The sequence below is a fragment of the Ascaphus truei genome, chromosome 8, assembly GCF_040206685.1.
Source record: "Ascaphus truei isolate aAscTru1 chromosome 8, aAscTru1.hap1, whole genome shotgun sequence".
Taxonomy (NCBI): domain Eukaryota; kingdom Metazoa; phylum Chordata; class Amphibia; order Anura; family Ascaphidae; genus Ascaphus; species Ascaphus truei.
The window spans coordinates 70,850,261-70,866,579 of NC_134490.1; the positions used below are offsets into that span (position 1 = coordinate 70,850,261).

General features: G+C 39.8%; 1 protein-coding gene across 2 annotated transcripts in view; it reads left to right on the forward strand.

The window, feature by feature from the left end:
• The window catches only part of SLK (STE20 like kinase), a 55,203-nt gene extending 41,938 nt beyond the window's left edge, over positions 1-13,265 (forward strand). For both annotated transcript variants that reach the window (XM_075612540.1, XM_075612542.1), the window contains 6 exons: positions 3,455-3,584; positions 6,110-6,234; positions 6,616-6,804; positions 7,945-8,070; positions 8,710-8,823; positions 10,172-13,265. In XM_075612540.1, the coding sequence (XP_075468655.1) occupies positions 3,455-3,584; positions 6,110-6,234; positions 6,616-6,804; positions 7,945-8,070; positions 8,710-8,823; positions 10,172-10,318 (831 nt within the window). In that variant the 3' untranslated portion in view covers positions 10,319-13,265. The remainder of the gene's footprint in view (positions 1-3,454; positions 3,585-6,109; positions 6,235-6,615; positions 6,805-7,944; positions 8,071-8,709; positions 8,824-10,171) is intronic.
• Positions 13,266-16,319: the final 3,054 nt, after the last annotated feature.

The window sequence follows — 16,319 nt, forward strand, 5'->3', positions numbered from 1 at the left end:
CAAATCTATATGTAACCACACCTTTGTTTTACTAAGTAATGTACAGTGCCCTGGATAAGGACTCTCTATCAATGCTGTTATAAATATAAATGATTATATGGGCTCGTTGTAAAATGTTCTAGAATGTATTTTGGATAAATATTTAGTGTCCTTTGGTAGGTGCACTCGTAGTACTGTAGTATACGTTGCCAACGAAATCCAGAGGGGTTCAGTATGTAACTGGAATCACAAAAGTGTAGGCACTCACGGTGATCTTGTAATAATATAGAAAAATATACATTTATTACATAAAGGATCAGTAAATATTTAGAGCAGAAAACAAGTGAAGTTACATGATAAATGAAGTTTGAAATGAAGCGTTTTGTTTCTCCGCTGATGTTGGGGGCACCTTGTATTCCCCACAGGGTGTTGCCCAGGTTATGATTCAGTCTTTTCAATTGTCTTCATGTACACTATTCAACGCTCAGATGCAGGATGTAAGTCTCCTGAAGTGTGAAGATTTGGTTGTGTGTTGTGGCTATACAATCAATCTCACATGTGTCTATACATTGAACAGTTAAATTATGTGTGAAATTATGCAATTTTAAAGTTAAAAACAGAAATCTAATGTACTAAGCACATGTGTGTAATTGGATAACATATTTTCTTCTATAGTTTGTGCTGTGGGGTCTATTCATTGGAAATGTGTGATATACAACCTATTTCACACACTCTTGCAATTTAAAAACAAAAACAACATTTTGTTTTGGCCCTTTCCACAACGGTTGTGTTGGCAGATACCTAGCTTGTGTATATAGACGATGCAAAACGTCTCACAGCAAGCTAAGGAAGCCATGTTGGATATACTAGTAAAACAGATTGTGTCAAGGTACAATAATGGCAGATTGTGAATTACAGCACAGATGCAAAGTGCATTAATTGTGTCGCCAGATGGTTGATTACTACTGTGGCTGAGCTTATAGCTGCTGCTAATTAAACAAAAGGCGCTTAAAGCCAGAAAGGTTATCTGTTCCAATGTCGCATTGATTGTCTTAAAATGTTTATGACCGATCGATTGAATAACCTTACTGGGGTCAATAATTGCTTGCATCTGATAGTTACCTAACTCCCAAAACTCCATTTATGGACTTTTTGTTCTTTTTTTTTTTTTAATTATATTTTTGGGTGGCCTAGTTAAAATGATAATTGAGAGCGGATCAAGTACTAAAAACATAATTTGGCTTCAGATTAATTAGCTCTGTTACTCTGGAAAAACATCTTGTTTTTATTTTAGTGAGCTTCATAGTTAAATCTGTTTTGTTGTGTATATGGATGGCAAACCCATCATGATTCAGGCATGACTGGTGCTACAAGTGGTAAACTCTAAACTGAGCGCTGCTGCATTAGAGGCAGTGAGAGCTGAATACTCACAGTACCCGTTGCATAATTTAGCAGTACTGTACAGGGTAGTATGCTAACATGGGTGCACAGCCTTAATTCAAGTTTGTTTGATATTTCCCGTGAATAGACCTCCTGCTGTGGAATGCATTTTATGTTCAATTCTGTTCTTTTTAATTCTCCAAACCTTATACATTTTTTTTTCATACTCAAGCGTAACAATATAATAGATTTGTGTTTTATTCGTATTTAATTCATTTGTGCATCCACTAGAAAATCAGCATGCATATTTATTTTCTCGTAGGAGAAATCTAAGGAGGATACGTATCAATTGTGATGGGCTCAACTGTATAAAACCTTATTATTCTTTTTTTAAGTTTCTTTCATCTAATACAGATCTTTGAAATTAAGAGTTTACTGCATGTCGACTGCAAATAATGCAAGAGAGGAAACCTTACCATTTACTGATTGACACTTTGATGCATCTAATAATAACAATATGAACAATTACTGCCCTATATTCTCCCCCCCCCCCCCCCCCCCCCCCAAAAAAAATACTCCCTAAGGGGCCAGCTGGTGCAAATTGAGCAAAATTGACACACAGGACTTTCATACATCCACACAAATGGCACACCACATGAGATTGACACAGTCAGCATAACATCACTCAGCCCGTTTGCAACCATTGATACCTGTCCCCCTCTGTGTCCATTTGATTTATGATGCAAAGCCTTTTTTGAAAAGGAAACGGTAAATGCTTTTTTCACTGCTTTGTGATGAGCATTGATTAAAGAGGCAATCCAAGCCATTTTTTTTCAAATACAGGATTGAAGCTGGGGGTCTCAGGAGCTGAACCCCATTAATTACAGCTCCGGGGTCCCCCTGCTTCCGGAGGTACTTACATCCGTCGTGGGTGCCAGTAGCCACTAAATGGTTAACTATATGGTTGCTTTTCGAAGCTTGCGGGCCAATAGGAAGCTGTGACGTCACCTGGTGCGGCTTCCTATAGGCCCATGTGACCTGGGGGCTTTAAACTGCAGGAGATACCGGCACCCCCTTTGGAGGTATCTCTGTACGCAGGGGTTCCCAGAGCGGAAATTAACAGGTTGAAGCTTCAACCCTGTGTGTGTTTCTTTTTGTTTGTTTGTTTTTTTACGGCTCGGATTGCTTCTTTAAAAGGTGCAGTTCCCCTTGTTTTTGTATTTTTTGCCCCTCGCCCTTTTGTTGAGGGGACACAAGGGGTCCCCAGAGCTTAAGCGCATGAATTGCAGCTTCAAGGTTCCCATGGTTCCTGATATACTTACTGGGGAAGGTAGCATCTGCACTAATCTCTCCAGGGGAAACAAAATGGAGGTTTAAATCTCTCACGTCACGTGGGCCCATAGTAAGCCTTGAGGGATTTAAATAACCAGGACATATCGGCGACACCTTTCCCAGTAAGTATCTCAGTGGGAGGGGGAGCTGTTCCTTAAGGTTATTGTAGAATAATTCAATAGAAGGCAGCTAGTAACTGCATGTTAAATGTATACTTTCTCTTCTAGTCCTTTTTGTTTCATCCACTGCTACCTGAATTACTACTTTTGCCCTTAGACCAGTATCTGAAGGATCTCCCGTTTTCTTGTGTTTGCTGTAATTGTGTTGTGTGTGTTTGCTGCAGTCAGATGATATATGGTCATTGCAGAACAATGCTTCACTGTACACTTTATTACTGACCCTAAAGTTGTTCGGGAGTATTTTTTGCGTATCATTTTTCTGTAGCCAATGCTTTTTAACTCCAATGTTTTGAGGGTAATTCTCTTTACAGAAGAAAGTTCAGTAATTTTACTTTTGTTGTAAATTACATAACATTTTCTACTAAACTGTACTTAATTGAAAGGCCTTTCTGTAAGCACTGAGCAGTATACCTACTATAATGGGAAGGTGATGTGTTGTTGTAGTTTATTAACCTGTTCTTAATACTGTACTTTTGATTTTTAGATTTTTGGGGATGGGTAAATATTTGTGATTTCTGGGGTATAAAGTTCCTGTTGTGCTTTTATTAGTGCGTTCGTTTGAATAATTCTTGGTTTTCTAAAAGGAACAAGAATTTATGCAAAAGCAGCAGCAAGAGTTGGATGGGTCTTTGAAGAAGATTATCCATCAACAAAAGACTGAGCTGGCAGACATTGAGCGTGACTGCTTGAATCACAAACAGCAGCTTATGCGAGGTATAGTCAACGAAAATGGCACGAGTATACTATTTTATTTTATATTTAACCTCCCAGCTATTCTTCTCATTGTGTTTAGCATTTTACAAAGCACTATTTTCAATGAGAATTTCTGATGTATAGTTAGTTGCACTTCCGTTGATGTTCTAAAAGAGATGATTACTTAATTCAGATATTATTTTATACTTACACCGTGCTGACAATTTACTCTGAGCTTTTTGGTACTGTACAATATGTATATAATATAAATGTTCTACATTTTCAGAGTATTCGATACTAATAGTCGTTATTTGTTTAGATATTAAGACACTTTTATAGCAAACTTTGTTTTATACTTTGTAATATATATATATATATATATATCTCAACCAGTTCATAGACAAAGCACCCCCAGGAACTTGATGAAAAGGAAGTGATTTATTACATAACGGACATCAACGTTTGTCCTCTTTATACTGTATAGATATACATGCAATCTTAGAAAAAAATGTCAGAGCGCAAATAGTCCCCAGGTACATCTGGATAAAACAGAAAGAAAGAAAATACAGTGCAGGTCTGTGAGGCAATATAAAGGGAATTGCTAGGCTATTTCATTCCACTCACGTGTTGTGAGAAAGTGTCAAGCATTTTGGCACTCGCCTTGGTGCATACAGTATGTTGGATCTTCTGTACTGCTAGAGCTCAAGAATCTCCCATCAAAGAAAAAAAAAAGTGTGTGTGTGTGTGTGCGCGCCTGTGTGCCGAGCACGTGCATTTTAAGTGAAACTTCTTTGTCTTTTGTCCCTGTTTTGTCACAGAAATTGTATTTGTGATGGTGCTGTTTTTTTTTCATTAAAAATCAAAACACAATTTCAGTGACAAAACACAAAAAAGTTTAACTTACAACGCACGTGCTCTGCACACACCCCGTTTTAGCTATTTGCACTTCTATATTTATACTAACTGTGAATTCCTTGTGTTTGGGAGTGATTCTTTTTGTGTTTGTGCGTGTGACTGTATGTGTGTGCACGTGACTGCGTATCTGTGTACGTGACTGCGTATCTGTGTGTAGGTGACTGACTGTGTGTGTGTGTGTGTGTGTGTGTGTGTTTGGTGGTTGGGTAACTGACTGACTGGGTGTGTGAGTGAGTGGGTGATTGAATGTGTGGGTGGGTGACTCTGTATAGAGGGGGCCCCCCTGTGCAGCAGAGAGATTGGCAGGGGTCCAGGCGGCTGATTCTGGGATTCTGCGCACGTGCACAGCAACAGCCGCATCTGCTGTATTGCGACTATTGGGTTCTGCGCATGCACGGCGCACAACCTGTTCTTCTGCGTATGATTCGGCCTCAAATGGGGGTTTTTGCACGAGCGGTACACGTGACGGCCAAGCGCGCCTATTAGGAGCATGACGTCACCCACGTTATGGTTTTTCGTTACAAGGTAAGGATTTTTTCCCATAAACTCTGTTTCACTTCAACAAGACCACAAACAGGCATAGTACAATACTGTTGAAGGAGCGGCTCAGTGAGTAAAGACAATGACTGGCACTGAGTTTGAAGCAGGTTCAATTCCCGTGCCGGCTCCTTGTGACCTTGGGCAAGTCACTTTATCTCCCTGTGTCTCAGGCATCAAACACATAGATTGTAAGCTCCATGGTGCAGGGACCTGAGCCTGCAAAATGTCTCTGTAAAGCGCTATGTAAAACTAGCAGCGCCATACAAGAACATGCTATTATTATTATTATTATGTGATTGCAAATATAACAGACGCCCTGAAATGTGTAGGGTTTCTTTTCTGCATGCACTGTGGACACTAAATGTGGAGCCTGAGGAAAACTCCCACACTCCCTGAGTGATGGAACGATACGGAAGTGATGTCACGAGAATCAGCGAGCGTTGACACCCACTGGAAGTGTAGCAACAGTGTTTTATCTCTGACCCAGATTGGTGGTCTACATACAAAATTCCTTTTGTGAATGTGTGTTTTCCTACATCACCTTTTTTTAATAACATTTTAATCACATAGACCGGTATTGTACTATGCCTGTTTGTCGTCTTTTTTCTTTGATTGGAGATCTTTGAGTTCTCGCAGCACAGAAGATCCAACATATGCACCAAGGCATGCAATATTGAAATGGCATAGCAATTCACTTTATATTGCCTGACAGATCTGCACTTTTGTTTCTTTCTGTTTTATCCATATGTACCCGGGGATTATATTGGTGTTCATGTGGAAAGAATGGGGTATAGAACAATAAGCATTATAGATATTCATGCAAGAAAAATGTATTTTATAATAATATATATAAAAATATCTCACAATATCCCTGAAAAGGTAAAAGGGGCACTGGCAAGTCTTCAAAGGTAAGTGATTGATTAATTACGGAGAGATCAACGTTTCAGTTCTCCGGTGTGACCTGTATCGAGATGATATAGCTTCTAAACGGGAAAATGTCAAATCTGTTAAACAAAGCAAAAAGACCCACAAATATAAATTCCATTAGGTGCAGTTTGAAAAAGCAGGTTTTCTTTTTGTAACTTATTAAGCACGAGAAGCTGCAATCTGGGAACTAGAAGAGCGGCATCTTCAAGAAAAGCACCAGTTGCTAAAGCAACAGCTCAAGGATCAGTACTTTATGCAAAGGCACCAGCTATTGAAGAGACATGACAAGGTGAGTGACGATGTGTTGCTTGTATGATGCTCGTCTGAGCCTTGTATCGCTCTTTCACACCTTCAAGTTTGAAATTGACCTCAATAAAAGTTTAACACAAATGTGGTACAAACTCCATTGATATGTCCGTATCAAATTCACTCTAGTTGCTGTGCTTTGCACAATACATTTGAACATTTGGGAAAATAAAGTGTTGTAGACTTAATTACTTTTATTTGGAACGAGGATTTTAATCCACTATCTTCTAAATTAAAAAATGTGTGGACCTAGATTAGCATTTTAAAATAAAGTAATAGCTTTTTAAATTATTTTCACTTACACTAGCATTTTGTTTCATTAACTTTTGTACATAACAGATGTCACTATTCATGTATGTATTAGGAAATGGAGCAGATGCAGAGGTATAATCAACGACTTATAGAAGAATTAAAGAACAGACAAACTCAGGAGAGGAGTCGGCTCCCTAAAATTCAGCGCAGTGATGGAAAGACTCGTATGGCCATGTTTAAAAAGAGCTTAAGGATTAATTCCTCTGGGTCACCGGAACAGGACAGAGAAAAGATTAAGCAGGTAAAATGATGCTCACGTCTGTTGGGCATGAATTATTTTTGCTCAAGGATCTACGTCATTCAGTTAGTGCAGGAGGGCGCAGGGTTTTGGGGGGGGGGGGGGGCGGTTGCAGAGGCCCCGCACTCTTCCCCAAGGCATTTAAATTAAATGCTGGGGCGTCTGCAACTGAACTTACTGGGGTTCAGCCGGCTTCAGATGATGCGTTGACATGGCAACGCGGCGTCAAATGATGCCGACAGGAAGGTAAGGAGGGGCGTGAACGCCGGGGCAGAGGAGGCAGGGGGCGCAGCAACAGAGGTTTGCACACCCCTGATAGTGCTTAGTTGGGCCTATGCTGTCTTTTTTCACCTGTGACTTAACCATTGGGCAATTTGCTCATAAACATGAGCTGCTTTTAGTCTGACCATTTATGGACACATTTTCTGCCATTAAGGTCTTGGGCTGGCAGTGCTCACAAGGTACTCCTGGCATTGAAGCGTTTATTTGTTACTTTAGTTTGATAATGTCGTCTTGTTTTTAACCATTTTTATTTCTTTAAATATAGCAGGGGGGGTTCTCTGCAAAATACAGTTGTTTTTGCATATTTCGCCAAGTGTCCTTAATTAAACATGGCATTTTATGTATTTCCTGCCAAATCGGCAATCCTCCACCAAAGTCACCAATGTTTTTCTTTTCCTTTAGCTGATATGGGGGATCCCTTGGAAGAGAACTGGGCAAACCCTTTTTCCTGAGGCACCTCCGTATTGGTCTTTCCTCTGGTCCCCCAACAGAACGCGACATCAGATTTTACTTCAGGGGCGGGAAATTCCAGTCCTCAAGGGTCACCAATAGGTCAGGTTTCCAGGATATCCCTGCTTCAGCACAGGTGGCTTAGTCTTTGAGCCACCGGTGCTGAAGCAGGGATATCCTGAAAACCTGACCTATTGATGGCCCTTGAGGACTGGAGTTGCGCACCCCTGCTTTAGTTGGTGGCTGGAGCAAGGTGGGCTTCAGCAACAATGTATCTCTGAGAGATTTAAATTCGAAATCGTTGCAACCGAGTGTTCCCTATAGTTTTAGGTAACCGTTTCGCTCGGCAGGGGGGGTGGGACAGATCATATATTTAAAATTAAGATGTTTCACTAATGTTTTTAATTTCAGTTTGCAATTCAAGAAGACAAGCGACAAAAGAATGATAGATTAGCTCAGCATCAAAAACATGAAAATCAGATGCGGGATTTGCAGCTGCAGTGTGACGCCAATATCCGAGAATTACAGCAACTGCAGGTCTGGTATATAGATTATACGTTCAGTGTTCTGTGCAAAGTTAAACTGCACCTACTGTATTCTGTATCACACACAACCTTTTTGTGGATAAAAGGAGCTGTTCATATAGATTTATTTGAGTTTTCCAGAAATGCAAAGTAACTCTGGGTTATGATGTATTGTGATACTAGAAAGTACATCTAACTGTCAAACGTGGCAAAAAATGTTTTTAAAATGGAGTACCAGGGCTCTCCAGAGGGGCCCGATCAGAAAACATTTAGCAGTGAAAGGGCCACAATCCTGTTATACAGTATCTGGCACACCCCTTTTTGAGCCGTGCCCTCTCTAACAGTGCACCAATTGTATCGTGACTGCCTGGTCACATGATCTTCCCCACAGAACATTTTTTTTCTGCTGTACTGACAGCTATTTAGTGAACCCCGAGCCAAATCTTCGCCGATCAATCCGCTAATTACTTATCATTATGTGAATTGTATTGATTAACATATTAAAGGGTGGGGGTGAAACGGCAGCTTGGCTTTAAGTAGTCATACATACATACGTACATACGTTTGGAAAGCACTTTGCAGTGTTGACTACAAATCACTAATGATGTTGTTGAGAATGTTTTAGTTACACTTTTGTATTTTTCTTTATCAGAATGAAAAATGCCATCTGCTAATTGAGCATGAAACGCAGAAGCTGAAAGAGCTGGATGAAGAGCACAGCCAGGAGCTGAAGGAGTGGAGAGAGAAATTAAGACCGCGAAAAAAGGTAACGAATTTGCTTTTTGATCCAATATTAGTTCTAGATTTATCATGCAAAGCTGTCCACTGATTCGTGAGAATTGGCAAAGAAGCCATCATATGTTCTCATTTCCTTAATCTTGTAGCTGTACTCTGCAGACTTTCTGACTAGTTCAGCTTTCTGTTTTCCAATACCTTTGATTCCGAATTATGTTGTTAATATATGTGAATTGTTCAGTAAAAGAAACCTGTAGTTAAAGCAGCAATCCTGGGTACCAATTTGTTTTCATATCCATGTTTTTTTTTTTTAAATTTACAGAATGGGAACTAGGGGGTCCCCCAGATCTATTTTTAGCTTCTGTGACCCCCTCCAGTTCCCTGGATACTTACTAGTTTAGTTGCCGGTGTTTTCCACCACTTTAGGGAAATCAAAATTGCCGCCAAAGCTCACAGGCCAATGGGAAACCGCAACGTCATCAGAGCGATGACATTGTGGCTTCTTATTGGACGAAGATTTAAATATTCCGTTAGTAACACTGGCAAGTAAATGGTTAAGTATCTCCGGAATCTGGGCTTATCCCCATGCTAAAATAATAGTGCGGTTTAGCTCGGGAGGGGCCCCAAGTTTGCATTATGTAAAACCTCAATAATGACATTCTGCAAGATTGCCGCTTGAAATATTTTACATAATGCTAGAAAAGGGGACCAGTGTATTCCACTGATCATGTTTTTTAACATGCAACTTTGATTTTCTAATTGTTCCCTCAAAAAGATGTTAGAAATCTACAGCCATCACCTTTTCACCACAATCTACACCAGTGGTAGCCAACTCCAGTCCTCAAGGGCCACCAACAGTCCTCAAGGGCCACCAACAGGTCTGGTGTTAAGGATATCCTGCGTCCGCACAGGTGGCAGGGATGTCCTCCTTGGCCACCTGTGCTGAAGCCTTGATAAAGGCAGCTGTATACTGCCGAGGCGTTGGATTTGTTTTGTGGCACGTTAAATTCTATGCATAAGACCGTGTGCCTGCTTCCCTTCTCTTCACTGATATACCTTGGGATGCCTGGACCTCCCTGGACCCAGTGCACCGGCAGATAAGTACCCCCCTCCAGCACCATATTATTGTGTGCATGTACCCCTCTCTAGTACTGAAGCAGAGATATCCTTAACACCTGACCTGTTGGTGGCCATTGAGGACTGGAGTTGGCCGCCCCGTTCTGTACATGATCAGTAGAACACAGAAATGTATTTTCAAGCCATTACACTGTGGGGTTATATGACTATTGTAAGCCAATTAACCAGATTCCTGAAAAGCTAACTAGATTTTAATAGCATTAGGGCTATCTAATTTGTAGTGTTTGTTTGTTCTCTTTCAGGCACTTGAAGAGGAATTTGCTAGGAAACTTCAGGAACAGGAAGTGTTTTTTAAAATGAGCGGAGATTCCGAATGCCTTAACCCTACATCCCAGAGCCGGATCTCCAAGTTTTATCCTATTCCAAGCATGCATTCTACAGGGTCATAACTTGTGTGTTTCTTTACAATTTTAGAGTTTGTTTTATAGTCTTAGCTCAAGGGTATGTCACTTTAGCTTTTGAAACATTTTAGAAAAGCATGGATAGTGTTTTTTCATTTTTAGTCATTTCAGTCTTCAGACTGATTTTTATTTTTTGTTTGTAGTTTTTTGTTTAATCTAAGTGAATTACATTTTGTAACATATACTGTAATACACAAAACCTTAGAACAATGTTAACGTGTCTGAAAACCACCCCAATATTCAACATGTTTTTAAAGTAACATTTGTTAGTTGGGATTCAACGGTTTAAATGCAGTTCCATAATGCTGAAGACAGAAAGTCACCTTTGATTATAATACACATGGATTCTGCTATCTTGTTTTATTAAACAGACCATTAATGTGTTTTTTTTTAATGTTCTCTGCTGAATACTATTGGTTTCATGACACCATTTAGTGTTAGTATTTCATAAAGATCTAGCCATGTTTTATTTGATTGGAACGCATGTAGTGTATGTTCCACACTCCAGTTTATATGAAGTTCTTGTCAATTGCTTTTAGTCGTGTGGTTTCTGGTACCATTGAGAAATGCACATGGCATTGCGTTTATGATCATGCGATGCATACACCTTCAGTTAGAAATAATTGTGGCGAATGGATTCTTTTGAGTAGAAGATACTGTAAAAAGCTTAATAAAAGTTAAAGTGAACGGACATTATACAGTTGAGGACTTCACACATGGTTCACAATAGTTAGTTAAAAAATAGTTTCTCTAAACCAGAGGTGGGCAACTCAAGTGGCTCAGTCTTACACTGAGCCACCTATGCTGAAGCAGGAATATCCTGTAAACCTGACCTGTTGGTGGCCCTTGAGTTGCCCCACCCCTGCTCTAAACACAGTTTGTTTCTGTCCCTTTTTCGCTCCATAAGAATCCTACACAGGTTCATTGGGGGGACCATAAGGGGAGAGAGAAGTATGTGGGACATCCTCCAAAGGGAGTATTTGATTTGATTCAAATTGCTTCTATGAGAGCAAATTTAAAATTGGAACACTGTATTTTGAAAGTGTATTTATAACTTCCATTTGGTATTGTTAAATACTCCACTCCATTTAAATGTTCAGTCTAAGATAGAAAGGGGTGCTAGTTTCATTCATTGAGTGCCTGAAATGGTGAAAGTGGGAATAATGTTGGGTACTTTATTCAATATTGCTGTTACTTCATATTATTGTAAAGAGAAGGAAAAAAATTGCTTGCTGCTATCGCCATAATATAATAATGCTCACTTTTTAAATATTTTGCACTAAAAATATGTATAAACAAACAAAAAACTGCAAGCAAACTAGAATAGGAATCTTTCTGCTAAATGGTGTTTGGATCTTTAAGCAAGTTTCAAATCCACAATACGCCATTTAGCTGCATATTGTTTTGAAATGTTTCTTCTGACCAAAGAACATTCGCTTAAAAAATGCATAGGACTGTCGGATTACTGCGGCTGCTTTTACACGTTCTTTTCAGGAATGGGTTTAAGGGCAAAACATGAAGCTTTTGTTTTGCAAATCGTATTCTCAGAGCTTCTAAGTACAGTATGCTTTCTAGTATGTTGAACATATTTTCACTTAACATACATCTTTACTTATTTGAAATATGTAGGACATTATACTGTACATGGTGTTTTATCTGCAGTGGCGGCAACAACAGATTGATATTGTAGACAACGTTAGCTAGTAAATGGGAAGTCCGCGCTGTTCTAGTCTAAGAGCTCAATTTCATTATATCAAAACAGTATTATCCGCTTTGTTTTGGTATGTAAAGCAATTCTACTATCTCTGCCACAGTCTGCCAACGCATGTTTCTTTGTTGTAACTCTTACTAATCTTGCAGTAAACTATTTGTAGAAGAGACACATTATTTTTTCTGTATTTTTTGTTTGTTTGTTTTTTACATTTGGGATTGGAAAAAAAAATCTAGCTTGTTTTATGGAGAGACCTAAACAATATGGGCTCATACTTTGCATATCACATAAACATTACTGTTCTCTTTATCCAGCTGAAATACTGGTTTAAAATGTATATAAAGGCTTTTTTCATACCTTTATTTTTTAGTACCCGATATAAATTTATACTACTGTAGTGGAGTTTTTTTGGTCATGTACAATTACAGTAGTATGATAATAATTGAGTGTGTGTGTGTGTGTGTGTGTGTGTGTGTGTGTGTGGTGTGTGTGTGTGTGTGTGCGCGCGCGCACCATGAAAGTATTGGATATGGAAAAATAAGGTGTAATGGTTAAATGAACACTGCCTCAAACTCATTTGCTGCCAGAGGTGTCTGCCATGCATTACAAAGCAAAGACACATCAGGGCCTGGGTGATAGATAATATATCAACTCCTTCACTTCTGGGAAAACATCAAACAGATGATGTGACTGTTTTTAGTAGTTGAAAGGTTTTGGAACTTCATTTAGGAGGTAAAGTTACTGTACTTATGAGATTTCATTTTTATTTCAGTTACTGAACACTCCGCTTTTCTTCTTTTTGTTAAACAATGTGGCCTTTATGGTTTACTATTCCCGGTGAAGAAGCTAACCTGCTATCTGCTCTCTAGCATATAGTATTACATCTCGACACTATCTTTAGGTGTGGTGATGGATTCTTTTAAGTTATGAGATTTTCAATGTGATGTTTCCTCTCCAAACTAGAAGGCATTGAAGTGCTCTCCACCAAATATCTGTGTGTATTTTTGTTGTCTGAGAATAGACTGAATGTATTTTTGTTAGAATTCGCTAATTAGTTTATATGTTGGTGACATAAATATTATTGTTTGTGCCCAGTGATTAAACTCAATACACTCTGAAAATGTCTAAAAGCACATACTCCTACTGTATCTCTAAAGGAATTTCTAACTGCTTTCTGTAAAGTTCCTTATTCTAATGTAAATAAATCAAAATATTCTGTAAATATATTTGTGTGAATTGTTTTATTTGACATCCAGTTAACATTTTGATACAATTGCTGTGGTAAATGTTTTCCTAATACAGTATGTAGAAGATACAATTTCTTTGAAGAAGCCATCCCACAGTAGATTAGTAAATCCAGGGTTAGAGAATGAGATAACAAATTGCTCAGACATTTGTTTTTTCTTTAAAACCCTTCAGTTTGAACTTGCTTACTGATGTTACATTTTGAAGGTGATCTGTTTTGCTAATTGTACACAATAACGGTGGATAAAAATGGTGACAAAAACCTTCCCCTGTGCAAGATACAGCAAGGAGATCCACAAAACCACAAACAATTACTGAAATACAGTGTTAAGACTGCAGGATTTAGGATAATGACCTGCGAATGTGCACTTATTTCCTATGCCCAGCTTTCTCTCCCTCCTGGGAGCTGTGTTAGACATGCAGTTGCAGTTGATTGTCTTTGCATGGTTGTAAATAATTTAGATCTATGCTACCCACAATGGATCTGCAGGCTGTCTTTTGAGATGGCAAGATCGTGTTTTCTTTGTATGGAGGCAAATGTCAGAAACGTGTAAAATATTGCTGGGTAGCCATATAAAGTCAAAACAAAATGTTAATACAATATCCGATAATCGGGGTTATCTGCTAGTGCCTTGATTGGCAGGTAGCGCCACTTGAGCTCTGGCAATCAGAGCTTCATGCATCCCCTCCTATGTTTTTATTTCCCATTCACTTGTGATGTGGCTGATTTTTTCAAAGTGCAGTAAAATAAATGTGCATGCTGTGCCTTTTTAAGGCCTGGGTCCCGCTACATCCGACGGCGGGCACGTGCACGTAACTCACCAGACCAGCCCCAGTCCCTCCTCGCTGCAAGGCTCGCTGCGCACTGTGATGCGTAAGCCAGCAGGGGATACATGAGGATCCCAAGCCGCGACGTGTCACGTGGTGCGGCGGGAGCCAATGAGGAGGGGAGCTGTCTAGAGCTACGGGAGGGAGGTCTGAGTGTAAATGTTTGTGGCTATGTGCACCCACGCCTGCGATGGCAGCATTTGCCCCCACTCCCTCTCTCCGGCTTGCAGGCTGCGCGTGCTGGGGAGGTTGCGGCCGGCTGTGTGTGTGTATATGTTGGGGGGGAGCAGCAGAGGACGTGTGGGGGCTCGCTGCACCCTCACAGCCCAGGAGAGTGGGAGACCCCTGCTGCAGCCCTCCGCTCAAACTATGCCCCTCCCGCTCCAGCTTTCGCTCCCTACGGACCGCAGGTAGCGGTCAATTGCCTCTCAGCACGCTGCCTGCATGCAGTGCGGACGCGCTGACTGAGGCAGCGGGGCCTTAGCCTAACAGTAAATGTGCTGCATTTCGGTAACTTCTCCCCCGTACGTGTCATTATTCCAATCCAATGGTAACGATATTCCTGAGCAACTTGTGCAGCCAAATGTGGGTTTAGAAAGTACACGGCCACCAACTCCAGGACGTGTTTTGAAACCGTTTGCTTGAACTTGGATTCCTTCTCTGCATTGTGCATTTAGTACAAATCGACATCATGATACAGGGCTATCCTTAAAACCTGACCTGTTGGTGACTAGTGTTGGCCACCCCTCATATAGTATGAACCTCTATAAACCTGTTTAGCTTGTGACTTTCAGTGAGTTGTGCTATACGCTGAGAAGGCTGCTGCTGCTGCTGCTACTTTGTGCTAAACTTCACTTTCCCCTTACTACCTTTTTGACTACTAGACATCCGCATTATATTTAGTCACCACGGACACAATGGGAATATGGTATGGGTCCAGTTCTTAAAATATTATATGTATTATGTATGTATTAGGTAGCTCTTACTACAGAAGTAGTTCACACACCAAAAACGCCAATGGCGTTAAATAAGCAGCCTTGCCATACATCTTCAAGCAGCAATCCCTGGGTTTAATTTTTTTTAACCGGTGCCCCTGGAGCGAATTTGTGGTTCCCCCAATTCCTGAGATAGGGGGTGTTTTTTTTGTGCTGGCTCCAAATACTGTACAGCGGCGGGGTCACCAATACTGTACCATGTTGCAATGTCATCTGAAGATGTTTCAGCTTTCTAATGTTCACCAGAGAAAACCTGACCCTGCGACAAGTTTCTCAGGAACCTGGGGGCGCTGGAGGTTGGGGGATGAAGGATCAACTCTGTGGGGAACTCCTCCACTCCCCCCACCCTCCAATCCAGGTTTGGGTAATAAAAAATAGCCATACTGACTGCTATTTAAATTCTTAAAGGAGGCAATACTTGCAATATCCTACATGTGTGTTTTTTAAATAAATCAGTTCTGTAGTATTACTGTAGTACTTAAATAAACAATGTAACTAAATTACATTTTTATGAGTGTCAATATACTGAGCAGCCTTTGCTTTCTATAGTAAGCTTTAGCCCACCTCCCCAGCAGTGCAAGATCTTTGCAACACTTTAATGATTCTGATGATTTGTTGCCAATATTCCCAGCAGTTTGAGCTACAAACAAGCAATAGATAATGTTACTTTAGTAATGTAAGAATACATTGTAGCTGCTGAGTTACACTGTCTGATGTTTTAATTGAAACTGAAAGGCAGCCATTTAGTGAACCGTGGTAGAAGGATCTTTGCTGATTGATCACGGGAGGACAAATTGTCCGGCAGCTTAGGTCATTAGTTTTCAATAAAGGTAATCAAAGGCGGCATATATTTAAAAAATATATTTTTTTGTTTAAAGGGCTGCTTGGATTGCCTCTTTAAATTGAAAATATGTCTATGTCAAAATTAAATCTATATCTATATAGCCTTTTCCCCCACTGGAATCATTGTTTAATAGATGCATTATCATGTCATATTAATTAGATTTTTTATTAAAAAAAAATAAAAAAAAAAATCTTCACTACCGTGAGGGAATCACAATAAAATAACAATGTAACACTTCTGAAGTTACTAAGAAAAGCAGTGCTCACGTCGATTGGAGAAATAGTATGTTTTAATGGAACCAAACCAGACACGAGTAATAAATGTGTGTGCCTTATAATCACCTTTAGAAAGAATCATATACACAAA